Source organism: Triturus cristatus, chromosome 4_2 (assembly GCF_964204655.1).
Source record: "Triturus cristatus chromosome 4_2, aTriCri1.1, whole genome shotgun sequence".
Classification (NCBI taxonomy): Eukaryota; Metazoa; Chordata; class Amphibia; order Caudata; family Salamandridae; genus Triturus; species Triturus cristatus.
The window spans coordinates 590,337,182-590,355,256 of record NC_140586.1 but is presented as its reverse complement, the minus strand read 5'-3'; the positions used below and the strand labels follow the sequence as shown (position 1 = coordinate 590,355,256).

The 18,075-nt window shown below is 40.9% G+C and overlaps 1 protein-coding gene across 1 annotated transcript in view; it reads right to left on the bottom strand.

Moving 5' to 3' along the window:
* Positions 1–18,075, bottom strand: part of ASB17 (ankyrin repeat and SOCS box containing 17) — a 194,293-nt gene that overhangs the window by 46,963 nt on the left and 129,255 nt on the right. Inside the window, exon 2 of the mRNA XM_085600137.1 lies at positions 2,309–2,588. Within this exon, the coding sequence (XP_085456263.1) occupies positions 2,309–2,588 (280 nt within the window). The remainder of the gene's footprint in view (positions 1–2,308; positions 2,589–18,075) is intronic.

Here is an 18,075-nt window from a genome sequence, read left to right as displayed (position 1 = left end):
CCTTTCTTCTCCTCCTCTTTTTGGGGTTGGTTGTGTGTTCATTTGTCGGGGCTTCCCTCCTGTTCTTGCTGGGGCATGCTCTGTGTCTGTGCTGCTGCCGGCTCCTGGGTGGCTGTCTGGTGGTGCTGGGCTTGTCGGCCTTGGTCCGGTGGGTGCCCTTGGCCGTGTCCTGTTGGGGCTTCGTCTTCTCTGGTCGGTTGCATTCCGGGGTGTTGGTTGCTTTTGCACCTGTTTCTTTTCTGGGGCTTTGCCTTTGGGATGCCTCCTTTTTGGCTTCCTTTTTTTGACCTGGTAGCCCTTTTGGCATGCTCCCCTCCGCTTGGCGGTTTGGGGGTCCACTTCTGTTGGTTTAGTGCTCTGTTTCTCGTTTCTCTGGTTGGCTGCCTCCTTGCTGTTGCCTTCTGTTTTCCTTGGTCTGTATTTCCAGTCTTTGGTTGTGTCCTTGCTGGTCTGTTCTGGCTTGCTGGTCGGTTGGGCCGCTGGGGGTCTTCTTCTTTGTGTGGACTCCTCGCTGTCTTTTTGTTGTTGGCGGCCTTTGTTGGTTTTTTGTTTGGCGTGTTCTCCCCCTTCCTTGATCGGTCGAGGGGGGGCTCTTGGTTTGTGCTGGATGCCCTCTGTGGTTGTCCTCTTCTTCGTCTTGGTCGCCTCCCTTTGTTTTGGTGGGAGCAACCCTGCTTTGGTGGGTACTTTCCTGTCTGGGTACTCTGCTTCTTTCCTGCGGTTTCTCCCTTTTGCTTCCCTTGGGTTGCTGCCTTTGGTGTGGTTTCCTGGGTGTGCTTGAGGGTTCTGGAAGGCTGGATTTCTGCTTTGGTATTCTCCACTTTGTAATGAATGGGACGAGGACAGGAGGGACCTGGGGGTAATGCTCTATTACTTACCGGTAATCCTCCGGGTCCCGTTGTCCTCGTCCCATTCATTACGCCCCACCCTCCTTAGGGTCCCAGCATCCTCTGTTCTTTTTTTCTGTCGGGGGATGGTTATCTCCACTTTGTAATGAATGGGACGAGGACAATGGGATGCGGAGTAATAAAGATTATCGGTAAGTAGTAGAGCATTATTTACTTAAGGTGGTATGGGTGCTGTTTTCAGCTGCATCTGCAGGTTTTTATAATGGTCAGTAAATTGACATTTTGTATACTTTTGAGTCGCCTTGCACCACGCGGGAAACCTTAATAAATAACTCCTTTATTTATTTATTTATTTATTTATTCTAGTTTTATACTACCACTCAATTAGAGCTCAATGCACTATGAGCTTGCTTATCGTGTGTGCTTGTGCTTACCACCAAGTTTTATCTACGAGCATAATATTAGTGAAAAAGCAGATTTAAAGCAAGTAAAAGGAGCACGAATACTGTTTGCGTGCATCAGTCACCATTGTTTTCCTCAGTTTATAAACTGAGCACAAAACCTGGAAAGCCACCAGGAAAAATATGAACTCCTCCAGAGTTTCTGAAATATGGGTTTGAAGCATACTCTAGATAACCCAATTGGGAGCAAAAAACAGCTATGTGCAAAAAGCGAATCCGAATATTGCCTGACACATATAACATTTCTACGAGGAAGTTTATTTTTAGTTTTCCCAATTCAAACACCTGCGAAAAATGATAAATAGCTCAACTGAAAGGTATTTGATGCTTTTTTCTGCACTCTAATTTTTTTTTTTAATCTGTGCCTGCAGTTAGAACCAGTGAAAGCTGGTTGTAAGTGCTATTAGTGAGCACAGTTGTCGCTCTGCTCTTTATCGTTCTAGTGCTAGAAATAGCATTTGTACCGTTGTATCACTACTGCCAGAGGGGAAATGAAGTCATGCACAGAGTTTCAACAGTATGGTAAACAGCGCTAACCACGCAGGCGTAACAACGTATTCCATAACACTGCGGTCGTTAAAACAACTGCATTGTTATTTCGCATACTGTTACGCAAGTCCGAAGAACGACTTGGGTTGGGGGGCAGAAGGTGTTGGATTTTAAATCCAACACCTTCCCTAGTGTCCGCACAGACTGGAGTTGGAATAGTAAATTATAATATTCCAACATCCAGCGCCCCCTAACGCAAGTCGTTGTTACGACTTGCGTTGTAACGGTATGCGAAATAACAACGCGGTTGTTGTAATGACCGTTTTGTTATGGCATGCGTTGTAAACGCATGCGAAAAAAACTCACATTTTCCAGAAGTTCATTGACAGGTGATTACCTCAGTTTATTTCTAATTACGTGTAATTTTCATGTTCTATTGTGTGCAATAGTTTTGAAATTACTGTTTGTGATTTCTTTAAACGTCTGGAAAATCAAGAAATCTTTGCTCACCTTAAACTCTGAGACAGGAATGCATCTTAGGACTCGTGCACACAGCTGTAGACATATTTTTGCATCTTCTTGAATGTCTATCAATTCGTGGTCATCCATTATTCTTATTCTTGAAGGGTAAAATACAATTTTAAAAACAATGTCTTCTGGATTCTTTTCTCTCTCTAGGATCCCATATTGTAGAAGTATTTTTAGGATACTTGACTGCCTCGTCTGAGCAACATAAAGTAAAGGTGTAATGCCACTGGGTGGGCTCGGGCAATATACTGGTGTAAACGTTCTGCAAATTAAAAAGAAAACCATTAGCTGAGCCATGTGAATACTCGTATACTCTTTCTTTGTTGTGTGAAATAGAATAGTGATTGCTACACTTGTGAAAAAGGATCCTGGCAAAAAAGTTATTTTTCTGGTGCTCGTGAGAAATCTAATGCTAACTTACTATTGCTATTCATTACCTGCCCTTAATTATATCTGTGATTATTGAATGGTAAGTAATAACAAGAATGTATGTGTAAATGGGAGAGTGTTGGACTTCTTAAATCCAACTGAATTTATATGAGCTATGTAGTGCTCAGTGAGTGAAGCACTTAACACACACTTCTTATGGACTCTTCTAACCGCAGATTTCTCAACTTGTTAATCTCTCCAGGAGGCAGACGGCATCTGAAAACTCTTTCATTAGCTACTGCACATTGGTAGGTGGCACCATCGACCTCCATGGCATCTCGGTCCCACCTCCAGACATGATGACAAAGAGCTGCAATTAGGTGCCATCACTTCACCCTGACATGAGTTCCTCTGGTGCCATTAGATTTGGATCTGGAGTGTCACTCCTTCCAATTTTGCATGTTACTGAAGCCCTTTCCTTTTCAACTATTTTGGCAGTTTGCAGAGCTGTCGCCCCCAAAGATGCTAGAGTTCAAACACTATCACATATGCCAGAAACAGACTTAGGTTACAGGGATCACTGACAGAATATCGAGTACAAAAATATTGTGTTACCAAAATATCGGGACATAAATATTGATGTCAAAAATATCGACCTCCTATCTTCATAATGGTAAGTACTAAAATATCGAGAAAAAAAATATCGTTGTTAAAAATATCGAAGTACAAAATATCGTTTTTTATATGTATAAAAAATAATTTAAAATAAATTAAATAATACATCTAACATAAAAAAATATTTAGAATTATTTATAAATTTTAACAATTCTAAGTAATAAATTGAATGTAAAAATAAATTAAACATACATGTATAAAATGTAATATATATATTTACTTAATAATAATTAATAAATAATTATTTTAATTAATTATAAAATGTTAGAAAGATATTAAAAATTATAAATAAATATATATATATATGTACACCACTAACATCATATTTTAAAGAAAAGATTATGTTATAAATTTAAATATTACAATATTTATTCTTTTTTAAAAGTACATTTTATACTACATTGAGTGCAACCGTAGGGAAAGTGTTGGATACCGTAGGGGAAAAAATTACTATTCCCACTCCAGCGAGTGCAACAGTAGGGAAAGTGTTGGATAGCGGAGGGGAATAATTTACTGTTCCCAATCCAATGAGTGCAACAGTACATAAAGTGTTTGATAGTAGAGGGGAATAATTTACTATTCCCACTCCAATAATTGCAACAGTAGGGAAAGTGTTGGATAGCGAGGGGAATAATTTACTATTGCCACTCCAACGAGTGCAACAGTAGAGAAAGTGTTGGATAGCGTAGAGGTGAAAATTACTATTCCCATTCCAGCAAGTGCAACAGTGGAGAAAGTGTTGGATAGCAGAGAGATACAAATTACTATTCCCACTCCATCAAGTGCAACAGTAGGGAAAGTTTTGGATAGCGGAGAGGAATAACTTACTATTCCCACTCCAGTGAATGCAACAGTAAGGAAAGTGCTGGATAGCGGAGGGGTACAAATTCTATTCCCACAAAAAAATCACATTTCAAAACAAACAAAATATCTACTACAATACAAACTTAAATAAAAAACCCAAAAACAAAACATATATAAAATTATTAAAATTTACAAAACATAGAAACATAATATAATGTAGCAAAAATTAAAAATGTACATAAAAATATTACTTTTTTAATAAAAAATACAAATAATAACTATCTTGTAATACAAATTCATTTTGATCCCAAAAATTATAAATGACATAAAAGTAATATTTCCTGCCCTATAACACCACACAATTTACAACACACATCTAACTAAAAAAAAAGTGTACCTCCATAATTAACACAATTAACAATTATACAAATATTAATAATTAAAAAACACATTTAAAAAGGTACAAATTAATGTACTAACAAAACATTACAGCTATAGAACAGAAATACCCAAATAAAATAAAAACTAAACAATTAACAAAAATATTTATCAATTATAAATTAATATTAATAATCAAGTAATGATTAATTAATTTACACTAAATGTTCACCCTATACCCCAATAATCACCACAACACACACCTAAAGAATACTTACACAATTTACATAACTAATTTTACATTAATAAACTAATATCAATTAACAACAAATCATGAATTCATTTTAAAAACATTTACTTCCCACCATTTATCACTATAAACCCCACAACTCACACATCAAAGATATTACTCAATTGCCAAAATTAAAATTTAATTAATTAATTTGCATCAATTAACAAAGAAATAATTAATTGAAAATAAATTACCTCCCACCATTTTCCCCTATAAATGCCTCCACCAATTTCGTAAAAAATTACTCAATTAACATAATTTAACAATTAATACATTTATAACAATTAACAATCAAAATATAAATATGTATTACTAAATTAATTCACACAATTAACACCATAAAATAATAATTAATAAATATTATATACAAAAAATAATACATTTATTAAAATTAAATTACTTCCCATCCTACTCCCCTATCAAGCCACAACCCACTCCTAAAAAAATTACACAATTAACATAATTACCACCTAATGAATAATAATTAATTATAAATGAATAAATAATTAATAGCACATTATTTCCCACAGATAACAATATAAAATATTGAATAAATAAATATTAATTATGAAAAAATATTTAAGATGTAATTATAATTAAATTACTTCCCACCTTATTCCCCTATAAAACCACAACCTACTCCTAAACAAATGAGAAAATTAACATATTTACCAATAAATTGATCAATACAAATTAACAGGCAATTATTAATTCATTAATAATAAATTAATTACCATATTTAACACTATAAAGTCAACATTAAATAAATACTAATAAATACAAATTTATATTCAATTTATTATAATTAAATTACTTCCCACCCTATTTCCCTATAAACCCGCTACCCTCTATCGAACTAAAACTAAAATTTAATCAAAATAAAATTAATATTCAATTTATCATAATTGAGGTCCGCCCGCCATCGTTGTGCTGTTAGGGACCGCCCGTCAGTCATCTGGCGGTCCCACCACTGCAATTACAATGCTCCCACCAGTATGGCAGGTGCATTCCGGGAATTCAACATTTCGAACGGTGCTGCTGGCTGCAGCACCGTACTGAATGTTAAAATGTGATGCTGTGTATTTCCCTGCACAATGTGGCAGGCACCATGCGGTGCCTGCCAAGCAGTGCAGGGAAATGCATGGAGGTACCATGGGTACCCCCCCAGTGCAGAAACACCTCCCCCATAACAAGGGAGCCCCGCAACAGGCCCCCAATCCCCGCAAGCCTTTCCATGGCGGCATCGCAACCATGGAAAGGCCGTTTTTCACCAACATCCTAATTTGGTGGACGGTGCCTGCTAGTCACCGCCACCATTTTAGGCACCCTGCACTGTCTGCCAGGCAATCGGAATGATTGCCTTTGGCAGTGAAGTGGCGGACGGACTTTGTGTCCGCCGCTGTACTCACCGCCATCTTAATTGGGCGGTGGGTAAATCGCTGTGTGATGGCGGAAGGACCGCCACAGCAGGGCCGGCGAAGGTGGTCCTTCCGCCATCCTAATCGGCCCATAAATTACTTTCCAACCTATTCCGCTATAAACCCACAACCCGCTACGGAACCAAAACGCAAAATTTAATTAAAATAAAATTAATAACTTCTAAAAATTTAACACATACATTAAAAAAAATGCGATAATTAGACAAAAAATATAGCACATACATTTAAAATCCACACTAAAATACATAACACTAACTAAAACAACGATATTTTTAACAACAATATTTTTGCAAACGATATTAATGACTGTGATGTTTTGGAAAACGATATTTCTTACCTTAAACTCGATATTCTTGACCACGATATTCTGGCAGTCAATATTTCTGTATCACGATATTTTGCACTCGATATTCGTGCAAGTTGACATTTCCTACTCGATATTCTGACTGTTTACCCTCCCTGATGCTTACCAAGGCAATGAGAGAGCAGAAGCCAAACCCTATATGCCACTCTCAAAAGTGTGACTGTTCCCAATCTACATTGAGAAACCAGTCTGCTCCAGTTATCTGCCTTTTAATAAATCAAAGTTGAGGTACAAGTAAAAAAAAAACATAGGAAGAGTAAACAATGGTGTTCAACGTCCAAAAGCTACAGTTCTCAGGTGAGACTTCAGTTGGCATTCCAGAAAAAGGCCTAGCTCTGGTTCATAATGCCATTATTAAACAACGGTCCACTTAGACCATCATTCGAACTATATGATCTTGCTTTCCCACATTAAATTCATTTAGAGCATCCCGATTTCATGGACAGGGTTTGAGAACCATGATCTTTTCTGTTAAGGGACTTTTCTCTGAAATTCTTTTACTCGTATATTCAAAAGCATTGAGCACCACTCAGATATGATCTCAAGACTGGACTTTGTCGGTTTCCTGATTTCCTACATAACTACATACCAGTCAATTAAAGTAGAAAAATGTATTTATCCTTACTTTCTTTGCTTATGTTTCAATATTTTGAAGGAGATATGCGTCTCATTTAAATACTGCCAATTATTTAAAATCTTAGTTATTTATAGTAGATGGTGTGGGTGCAGTTTTGTGCTGTGTCTGCTGGCTTTCATAAGGGTAAGTAAAGTGACTCTTTGTGGCACTTGGGGGCATACTTACAAGAACTTAACGCTGCCGTAGCGTACATTTTTTGATGTTAGGGTGGCTTTTTTTTTATCGCCGTATTTACAAGTTGTCAGTAACTCCAGTTAATGGCAATTTTCAAGCATTAATGTGAATTTTTCACATCAGCATTTCAGTCAGCGTGTTTTACCGAAAATGAGATGGAAGTAGGCGTTCCCGTGTTAAAACTCCCACAAAAGACACTATGCGATATTTACAAGTATTTCCTTGTATGTTGCAAAACCCCAAAAACTGCTTCTAAGTCCAATTAGAGGCAGTGCTTTAAGGCCAAAAAAGACCTGGGGGCATATGTATGAAACTCCCGTTTTGCGAATCTCAAATTGCGATATTTTGCAATTTGCAGTTTGAGATTCGCAAATCGGGATGTAAAAAGAAAATCGCAAATGTTTTGCGATTTCTTAATAATCGCAAAAAAGTCTCAGAAACCTCATTTGCGATTCCTTAATTGCGAAATTTGCAAATTAAGAAATCGCAAAAACGGGAATCTGCAATACAGGTGCAGCCTGATGACATCACAAACAGGAAGTTGGAGTGATTTCCTGCACCTGCTCACCTGAGCCACACCCAGAGGCTGTTTGGAGAGTGTGAGGAGGCATCCCAGGAGAGAGCAAACACCAATGGAGTCCAACAAGCAACATGAGGGCAAGGATGCAGAGAAGAGGAAACACAAGTTTTCTGACAAGGAGCAGGAGGTCGTCATAGAGGAGATGGTTTGCAGCCGCCATGAGCTCCTGTTTGGTAAAAAGGCACTGCGTGTCCCAGAGGCAAGGAAACGCAAAATCTGGCTGGACACCCAACAGAAGGTGAATGCAGTGGGAGTGACCAATCGCACCATCGAGGAATTGCGCAAGCGATGGTATGATATGCGCCAGAGGTCGAAGGAGAGGGTGGCAGCCAGACTAAAGGATGCAAACCAGACTGGGGGAGGACCATCCACAGCAGCACAGCCAACACCCCACGAGGAGCTTGTGGAGTCCACTCTCCTGCCTGAGAGCGTCGGTGGTGTGGCTGACATTGACAGCTCCGACCCTGCATCCAGCAGCCAAGGTAAGATGCATGCAAAATCAATCTGCACTGATCCCCATCCCATGCACACTTCCCCAAATGCGCTAAATATCCTCACAAAATGTCATTCCAGTCCAAGTCTTACAGCACACCCAGCAATGCATCATGGAACTTGTAGTAATATGTCTGACAGTGTGTCCATGAGACATAGGAAATCTAATGCAACATGTGGGTTGGGGATAAGTGAATGATACAGTGTCAGAGGTTAGCCGATACAAACTGCAGGAACTTTATTGATTGCAAATTGCAGACAAAGACAGAAACTCATGTAGTCTCCTTTACATCCACAGCACAATCCAGGGCACGTGGCGACAGTGCAGAGGGAGAGGACCTGCACATCCTGAGGACTCCAGTGATGATACGGAGCCCACCCCAATCCAGCGCAGGAAGCGCACACATGTGCCCCCACTGCCTCCATTTGAGGATGAAATATCGGCCACAGGGGAGGACAGTGACAGAAGAGAGGGGAGTCAGGGTGTGTCACACATGCCCAGTCAGGACACACCAAGGCCAAGGATTCAACCACAGGATACAGGCAGGTTAAGGCCCAGGAGCAGCACTGCCACTGAAGCGGAAGAAACCGTATTTTCTGGGCTGGAACACAGCATGCTGCAGGAATAGCGCCTGCAAAGTAAATCTTTTAGGTCAATCAATAGGCAGCTATGCCGCATTCACAAAGATCAGCAAAACATGGGGGAGGGCATCATGGCCATGGCAGGTGCCATCCGTGACCTGTGTGACACTCTGAGGCACAACCAAGCCGCCAGTGAGAGGGCTGCCCGACGTGCCAATGCACACCTTCACACATATACTAAGGCCGTGAACCGCCTCTGCACCACCACCAGCACTCTGACACGCAGAAGCGTCACAATGCAGGTGGAAATGGCGCACTGCTGCCAGGACATAGCCAGAGGATTAGCACAGGTCACCAGTGCAGTGGAGCAGCTGCAGACGGCCAACTCAGGTGGCAGTGCTCTCATGGCCTCTGGCGAGAGTGAAGAAACCTCCAGTAGGAGCAGCATCACTCCTACATTGCCTGGAGAAAGACGGCGCAGTTCCAGACAGGGTGCAGGACCCAGGAACACCATGGAGGGCACTCAGCCTGGACGCAAAACACCACCAATGCGTCACCGATGGAGGTGAACTGTCCGGTGACAATGAATACAAAAAGGGTGAAGTAACCCAACTATGCAGATTGCACAGTTACTTGTGCCGTACCTGCACTGTGTGCATAACATGTGCTGGGTACAGCTACACTTTTAATGATTGTGAAGTGTGAATAAACACTGCACACATTATAAAGATTTTTTGTCTCATGTCATCATTGCTCACCTAGAAGTAGTTTTGTGTGATCTCAGTCCGTCTCTGGCGTCCAGCAGCTGCCCCGACTCCTGACGCGGGTCTGGCAGGGGGAGCAGGGCGATCGGCATCCGATGTGTCTGTATCGGTCACATCAATTGTGGTGCTTTTCCTCATAGCCATGTTATGTAGCATTGCACAGCTTGCCACGATTTTACAGAAGGTCTCAGGGCTGCATTGCAGTGCGCCTCCACTTTTATGCAGGCACCGGAAACGGCTCTTGAGGATTCCAAACGTACGCTCAATGACGAAGCGTGTAGATCTGTGTGCCCTGTTGTATCTCCTCTCACTTGCATTTGCTGGATCCAGATACGGGGTCAGGATGAAGTCCCGCACTGCATAGGCACTGTCACCTGCAGGGATAGACACAATAGGTAAGTCAATGTCCCCACCCTCCAGTGATGTAGTGTATGTATGGATGTGTGCTATGTATTTACCTAGCAGGTATCCCTCCCCAAACTCTCCAGCACTCAGACGTCTGTGTATTCCACTGTGTCTAAAGATGAAAGAGTCATGTGTACTGCCGGGGTATTTGGGTACAATGTCAGTGATGATATACTTTGCGTTGCACACAATCTGTATGTTCAGGGAATGGTAGCATTTACGGTTTCTGTAGACATATTCAGTTGCTGATGGGGGTGTGATGGCCACATGTGTCCCATCGATGCAGCCAATGACGTGGGGGAAACGTGCAATCTGGTAGAAGTCCAGTTTTGTTTGCTGTAATGCCTGTTGGGTGTTTGGGAAGTATATGTGATGTGAGAGCCTCTGTAGCATTGCATCTAGAAAGGCATGAAAGAAGCGCGAAAGTGCACTCTGTGACACCCCACCAACCTCCGCTATTACCCGTTGAAAACTCCCTGACGCCAGGAGGTGCAGGGAGCACAGGACCTGCACATGTGTGGGAATTGTTTGTGTCCTGCGTGTAGGGTGTTCCAAGTAGGGTTTCAGCTCCTCAATCAGGTCCATTATGGTCTGTGGGTGCAGCCTGTACTTGTCATAGATGTCCTCTTCAGTGTGCTGGAACAGAGTGATGCGCAGCCTAAATATACGTTCCTGTCTCATTCTCCTCTGTGCAAGAGCACGAATACGCAGCCTCCTGGCTATCACAAACAGTGCTGCCATTGTGGTTGGTCCTGTTGCATTGTGGGATGGTTTAAGTACCTTGCACCAGTTTACCACCTGCATGCAATTGGGGTTAATTGCGATTTCTTATTTTGCGAATTTCGTAAATTCGCAATTAGCGAGTTTTGCATACATTTGTTAGCGATTTCTTATTTTGCGATATACTTATTGCGAATTTCGCAATTTGAGAATATCGCAATTTAAGGAATCGCAAACATATTCGCAAAATTTTAGTTTCGCAGCCTAAGAAATCGCTAATTTAGCGATTTCTTAATTTTCACTAGGAATGTGTGTCATACATATGAAATTGAGAAAATTTAGTCGCAAACACTGTTTTTTGCCATTCGCAGCGTTTGCGACTAAATTTTGGTTTCATACATATGCCCCCTGGTCTTAAAATTGGTGCAAACACTTGGGTCCACACAGAAGATGGGGTGCCGGACAGCACTGCAAGGAATATTGCTGCGCTGCCCTGCGCCAAAACAAATGGTTGATGCTATCGCCATGTAGCGATGTAATGTAAATACGTCGCTAACAGGGCGATAGTTTTTGGCGATAGACAGCGTTAAGAAAATTGCCGCTAACTAACACAAACACTGGTTAGCCGCAATTCTTGTTAATATATCCCTTCGTGTCACCTGTGACATGCACAAAACCTTAGCAAACAGCATTCTACATTTAGAGTGCTGTTTGCCCAATTAGAGCTTAGTGCAATATGAACTTGTGTATATTTTGTATATGTACTTCCTACCAAATTTTATCTGCAATCCTAAATTTGGGGGAAAACTGAATTAATGCAAGTAAAAGAAGCACAAATATGGTTTGCGTGTCTCAGGCTCTATTTTCCTTTAATTTATAAAATGAGCATCAAACTAAGAAAGCCCTATGGACAAATATGAATTCCTCAAGAGAACTTTTGCACCATGATTTTGCAACACCATCTGAATGCCTCACTGGCAGGAAAAATAGCTATATGAAAAAATTGGAAGCAAAAATTTCCCAACAAAAATAGCATTTACTGAAATGTTAGCCAATTTTAAATGCCTGTGAAAAACATTAGATAGCTCAACTGAAAGGTAGTCGTCACTTTTCGGCACCTTATTTTTTCAGAAATTTGCGCTTGCAGTCAGAGCCAGCAAATGTTAGCTGTAAATGCACATCTCTTTATCGTTCTAGTGCTAAAATACCATTTGTGCTCATTGCATCACTGCTGCCAGGGTGGAAATTAAGTACTACATAGAGTTTGACCAGAATGGCTCACCAAACTTGAGTACTTCTCAGGAATGTTGAGGTATAAACTCATGTGCTTAGGGAAGTACAAAAGTCCATTGATATGTGACTACCTCAGCTTATTTCTAATTACAAGTAGTGTTTGTGATTTCTTTAAGCATCTGGAAAATCAAGAAATCTTTGCTCACCTTTAACTCCGCGATAGGAATGAATCTTAGGACTCGTGCACACAGCTGTAGACATATTTTTGCATCTTCTAGAATGTCTATCAATTTGTGGGCATCCATGATTCTAATTCTTGAAGGGTAAAACATAGTTTCAAAAACAATCTCCTCCGAATTCTCTTCAATTTCTAGGATAGCATGCTGTAGAAGGATTTTAAGATACTTGACTGCCAGGTCTGAGAAACATAAAATAAAGGCATGATGGCACTGGGTAGGCTCGGGCAGTATATTGGTGTGAACGTTCTGCAAATTAAAAAGAAAACCATTAGCTAAGGCACATGGAAACTTGTATACTTCCCTTTTTATAGTGTGAAATAGAATGGTGTTTGTTTCCCTCATAAATTAGGATTGTGACAAAAAGTTGTTTTTCTGGGAACTCTAATAATAACTTCATGTTGATATTTGTTACTTACACTATTGTGTGAGTGAGTGCTTGATAATATTTGTGACTGATTAGGGTATAATAACACGCATCTATGTGTATATCGGAGAGTGGTGAACTTCCAAAATCCAAGTGAATTTATGTGAACTACCTTCATACGAGTATATCTCAGGTGTACCTTATATGTATTTAGTGCTCATTGTGTGATGTACCAAACACAAAAATCGTATGGATTCTTCAAACCGCAGATTCCTCAACTTGTGAATCTCCCTAGGTGCCCAGATGTTTTCTTTCGAGTCCAATAGTTCTTCCTTTAAGACATGTTGCACAAGGAAAATCTTCAAATCTGATAGTAAATGATCCACAAGGTTAAAATGATTGGCTACTGGCTGGTCAAGTTTCTTATTAATTATTGCTGATTTGTGGTTCCTGAATCGTGTACGGAGGTTATTTACTATTTGGCCTACATATTGTTTTTTACAGCTTTGGCATTGGCACTGAATCACATAAATAATGCATGTTGAGCGACATGTAAAATGCAGTCTTATTGCATAGGTCCTTCTCATAACAGAACTAGTTATTGATGATGTTTGTAAAAGGTATTCACATGTGATGCACCTTTTAGAGTCACAGCGATGAACCTCTGCATTTGTTACAACTTGCTTGAGTTCAGCTCTCACAATAAGAGATATGTAAATTAGGAGCTCTGCGGTAAACAATGACTGGATAGTAAGGGAAACGTTTTTTGCATTATATTTCTGTAGCTGGGAGCTGATGGATGATTGTCAACTACAAATGGAGTTCTGTCACTTTTGTTTCTGGTGTTGGTATTCCAAATGAGTGCTTCCCTGGGTAACTGCAAACACTTGTCAATGTGTTGCTGTATAATATGTAGAGGATAGCCTTGCCTTTTAAATAATGTAGGTGGTCTTTACCAATGTCCTCATTGCTGCAGATGCATCCTATTCTGAGTGCTTGGCTGTAGATAATGCTGAGTTTAGTGTGGTGTGGGTGACATGAAGTCCAGTTTAGATACAAATGAGCATCTGTAGGCTTGTGGTACAGATCAGTTGTAATTTTTTGTTCATGAATGGTGAGTAGCACATCCAGAAAAGGGAGACGATGCTTCTGTTTAGTATTGCTGCTGGTAAATTTGTGGCAGGATGGATATTGTTGATATAAGCTGTAAATTGTTCCAATGTTCTACTTCCTGCATTCCATATTATAAATATGTCATCAATGTATCATAGCTATACCAGTGGTTTGATGCTAGAAGTAGCATTGTACAGTTCTCTAGTTTGCCCATGAAGATATTTGCATAGGATGGAGCCATCTGAGTGCCCATGCAAGGCCCTTGTATCTGCAGATAGTTTTTACCATTGAAGGTACAATTATTGGATTTAAGGATAACTCTTGCAGTACATTTGTTGATGGCCTTTTCACAGTTCTTTTATTAGGAGCTTCAGATATCGGCATAAGCCCATCCTCATGTGGTTTGTTGGTGTAAAATGATATAACATCAAATGTAGCCAGAAGAGTATCATCATAAATATGTAGGTTTGGTTTAATTTTTCAATAATCTTAAGGAAGTGACTGGTATCTTTAACAAATGATGGACTGTCCTGTACAATGGGCTGGAGCTGCAGGTCGACAAATAAAGATAGATTCTCAGTGGCTGTGTCATTGTCAGTGTTGATGGGACAGCCAGGATTGTTCATTTTGTGAATTTTGGGAAGCATATAAAATAAATCTCCCAGTATTTGGTCTGGGATGAACAAGTATATCTTCTGTTGTTTCATCAATGAGGTTTAAGCTCCTTAACCTTACAACCATGTTCTTAATTTCTTTGTACAAGTCTTCTATGGGATCAATTTCTAAAGGCTTGTAAGTGTTGGGATCCATTAGTCGTCTCATTCCCTCCTCAATATAATCACTTACTGTCACGACAATTACTGCACCACCTTTGTCTGCCGGTTTTATAATGACATCCATTCTGTGTTGAAGGAGGTGGAGAGCTTTTATTTCTTCTCGGGTAATGTTATCAACAATCCTTTAAGGTGTTGAATCCTTGAAGAGTTTGTTGATGGATAAAATGTATGTATCAAGAACAGGATTTCTACCACATTGAAGAGTTCATGATTTGGGATGGCGGAACTTCTTGAATGGATCTGGAAGGTAGTTTGGCAGACCAACATTAAAATTAATGTTAAAGTTAAAGTATTCTACAAGTTAGCATATTCTCTTGAAGGTTTTTAGGCCTTTTATCATGTTGGCCGTATATATGGCCCTTAGGTACAGGACAGAAATATAATCCCGTTTCAGAGTGTCTTTACTCCTTCTTCAGAGGCTGCGGCGATATTAATAACCATAATGTGCACTACTCCCACTATTTAAATGCATAGATGCACTTCCTGGATGGAACGCTCCGCCTTAGTTTCTGCAGGGCATTGTGGGCATTGTAGTGCTTTTGCGATGTTGGATGCCGTAATTTGGAAGCCCACGATGAGCCTCGGTGTGCTTCAGGTGCTCAATCCTTAGCTGCTGCCCCACGAAGTCGGTCCCATAAATATCAGGCCGCGTGGCCCCCATGAATTCAAGGGTGGTGCTTCTCCGCGGCCAGGGTCGCCGCGTAAATATTGATTGATTGATTGATTGATTGTGATTGTATTTATAATGCGCGGCTATCACTCCGCGAGGAGTATCTTGGCGCTAACGTCGTACGGTGATGAGAAAAAACAGAGTATTGAATTACTTAGAGTAATTAGATCAAAGCAAGACAGCAGTCCTCCGAAATGCCATAGATCCAAGTTTTGAGATCTTTCCTAAATGTGAGTTCAGTATTGCAAAGTTTGATCTGGCCTGGGAGCTTATTCCAGGCTCTGGCACCCAAGAAGGCTAGGGTTCTTGCGCCTTTTAGTTTATATCTGAAGTTGGGCAGTTTAAGAAGATTTGCCGAAGAAGATCTGAGCGGCCTAGTACTGGTGTATGGAGTGAAACAAGCCGACAAAAATTTGGGACCAACCCTCATCTTTGCCCTGAACGTAACAAGAAGAATCTTAAAAAGGATTCTCTTAGGGACCGGAAGCCAATGGAGTTTATTCAAGGCTGCGGAGGCTGAAGACTTTCTGGGGAGTTTAAGCACCAGGCAGGCTGCAGCATGTTGTACCACCTGAAGCTTCTTTAAGACTGACCTATTAACTCCAGCCAAGAGGCCATTGCAATAGTCAATACGAGAAAGTATCAGTGCCACTGCCACAGACTTTCTTGCAGACAGAGGAAGAAACCTGATTTTTTTTTTAGGGTTTTGATAAGGCTAAAGCACATGCCCGCAACCGCTTTGGTGTGGGGAAGGAAAGAGAGGGAGTTATCAAATTGGACTCCTAAATTCCTGGCAACCTTCACAACCTCAGGTGGTGGGGTTGCTCCGTCAGGCCACCAATTAGATGGCTGGAAGGGAGTATCCGTCCCTATAGGAAGAATCTCTGTTTTGTCCATATTACACTTCAAATGATTAGTCAACATCCATTGCAGTACCGCAGTCAAACAAAGTTTGAAGTTCATTTCAGCCTGCGTGGAATCGTTCTCCAAGGAGATAATCATTTGAGTGTTGTCTGCGTATGACATAACCTCAATCCCGAAAGAGTTAATCAGAGTAATGAGGGGAGCCATATAAACATTGAAGAGTAGTGGGCTTAGGGAAGATCCCTGAGGGACTCCTGCTGTGATGGGTCGTTCAGAAGAGAGGAAGGGGCCTAGGGTAACAGCCTGTCTCCGAGAGGCCAGGAAGGATTTGATCCACCTCAACACCATACCCGAAATGCCGCTGCATTCGAGACGCCTCAGAAGAATGTCATGGGAGATCATGTCGAATGCAGCTGACAAATCCAAAAGAATAAAAATCGCCCTCCTGCCTCTATCTGCAATTATTTTCAAGGAGTCGGAGACTTCAATAAGGGCTGACTCTGTAGAGTGTTTGGGCCGGAATCCAACTTGACATGGATGAAGAATATGTTGTTCTTCAAGAAATTTTGTTAACTCCTTTAGAACAAAGGTTTCTGTGATTTTGCCCAGAATTGGAAGAAGTGAAATGGGGCGAAGATTTGAGAGCACTGCCGAGTCAATATGTTGTTTTTTTTTAAGTAGTTTAACTAGCGCCAACTTCCAGTCAGCTGGAACAACGCCAGTCCTGAGAGACAAATTAACAATCTGATTAATCATAGGATTTACTACCTCTAACAACTTGTGTAGAACTGATGGGGAGGCAGGCATCCAATGGAGACCCTGATTTGCATTTTTCAATGGCCATAAGAGTCATATCTAGCGAAACAGGTTCAAATATGGAGATGGAGGCTAAGCTATCCGTCAAAAGAGGATCGGGGGTGGGATTGCAGCCTGGAAAGTCTCTCTGAATTTTGAGGATTTTTTCCTCGAAGAACAGGGAGATCTGATCACAAAGTGACTGAGAAGCTGGAAGCTCCCTTTGTTCCGCCATCGGTGTAGTGAAAGACTTCACAATTTGAGAAATCAATTTCTGATTGTCTTTAGCTGTGTTAATTTTTTTTGTAAAAAATTCCTTTTTTACCAGTTGAACCTGGGAAAAATACACTTTTCTACCTTCCCTAAACATTTTTTTTTCTTTCTCCATATATCCCTTTCTCCACTGTCGCTCCAGTAGCCTGCAATGCAGTCGTGCTCGGGCCAATTGGGGCGTAAACCAGGGAGTATTTAGGTTTTTTGGTTTTAACGGCTTGCTCTTCGTGTCCAAGGGTATGAGAGCCTTGCCGATATTGGTCAGCCAGGACTGAAAACGGCGAGAGTCTATCTCTGTTTTGCCTGTCAAGGTAGGAGCAAGATCTTTAGCCACCATCAGTAGATTGGGATTTTTAGCAATTTGTGCCCATGAAGGCCCCTGCTGAGGTTTATTAAGAAGCTTCAATATCTGTGTCTTCGGGGGCATTATGATTCTAAGGGGAATGAAGGAGTGATCAGACCATATTAAGGGAGACGGAGTGTCTGCGGCAAGCCAGGGTAGATTAGAGCAGACCCCATCAAGGGTATGACCTGCCCAATGGGTAGGACCATTCACTATTTGTTGTAGTGAGAATAGGTCTAGGACTTGAAGGAAATTACCAGTCCCAGGTTCAGAGTTATCCTCTAAGTGGAGATTAAAATCACCTAAGAGCGTGAAATTCGCATATTTGAGCGTGAGGTAACTTA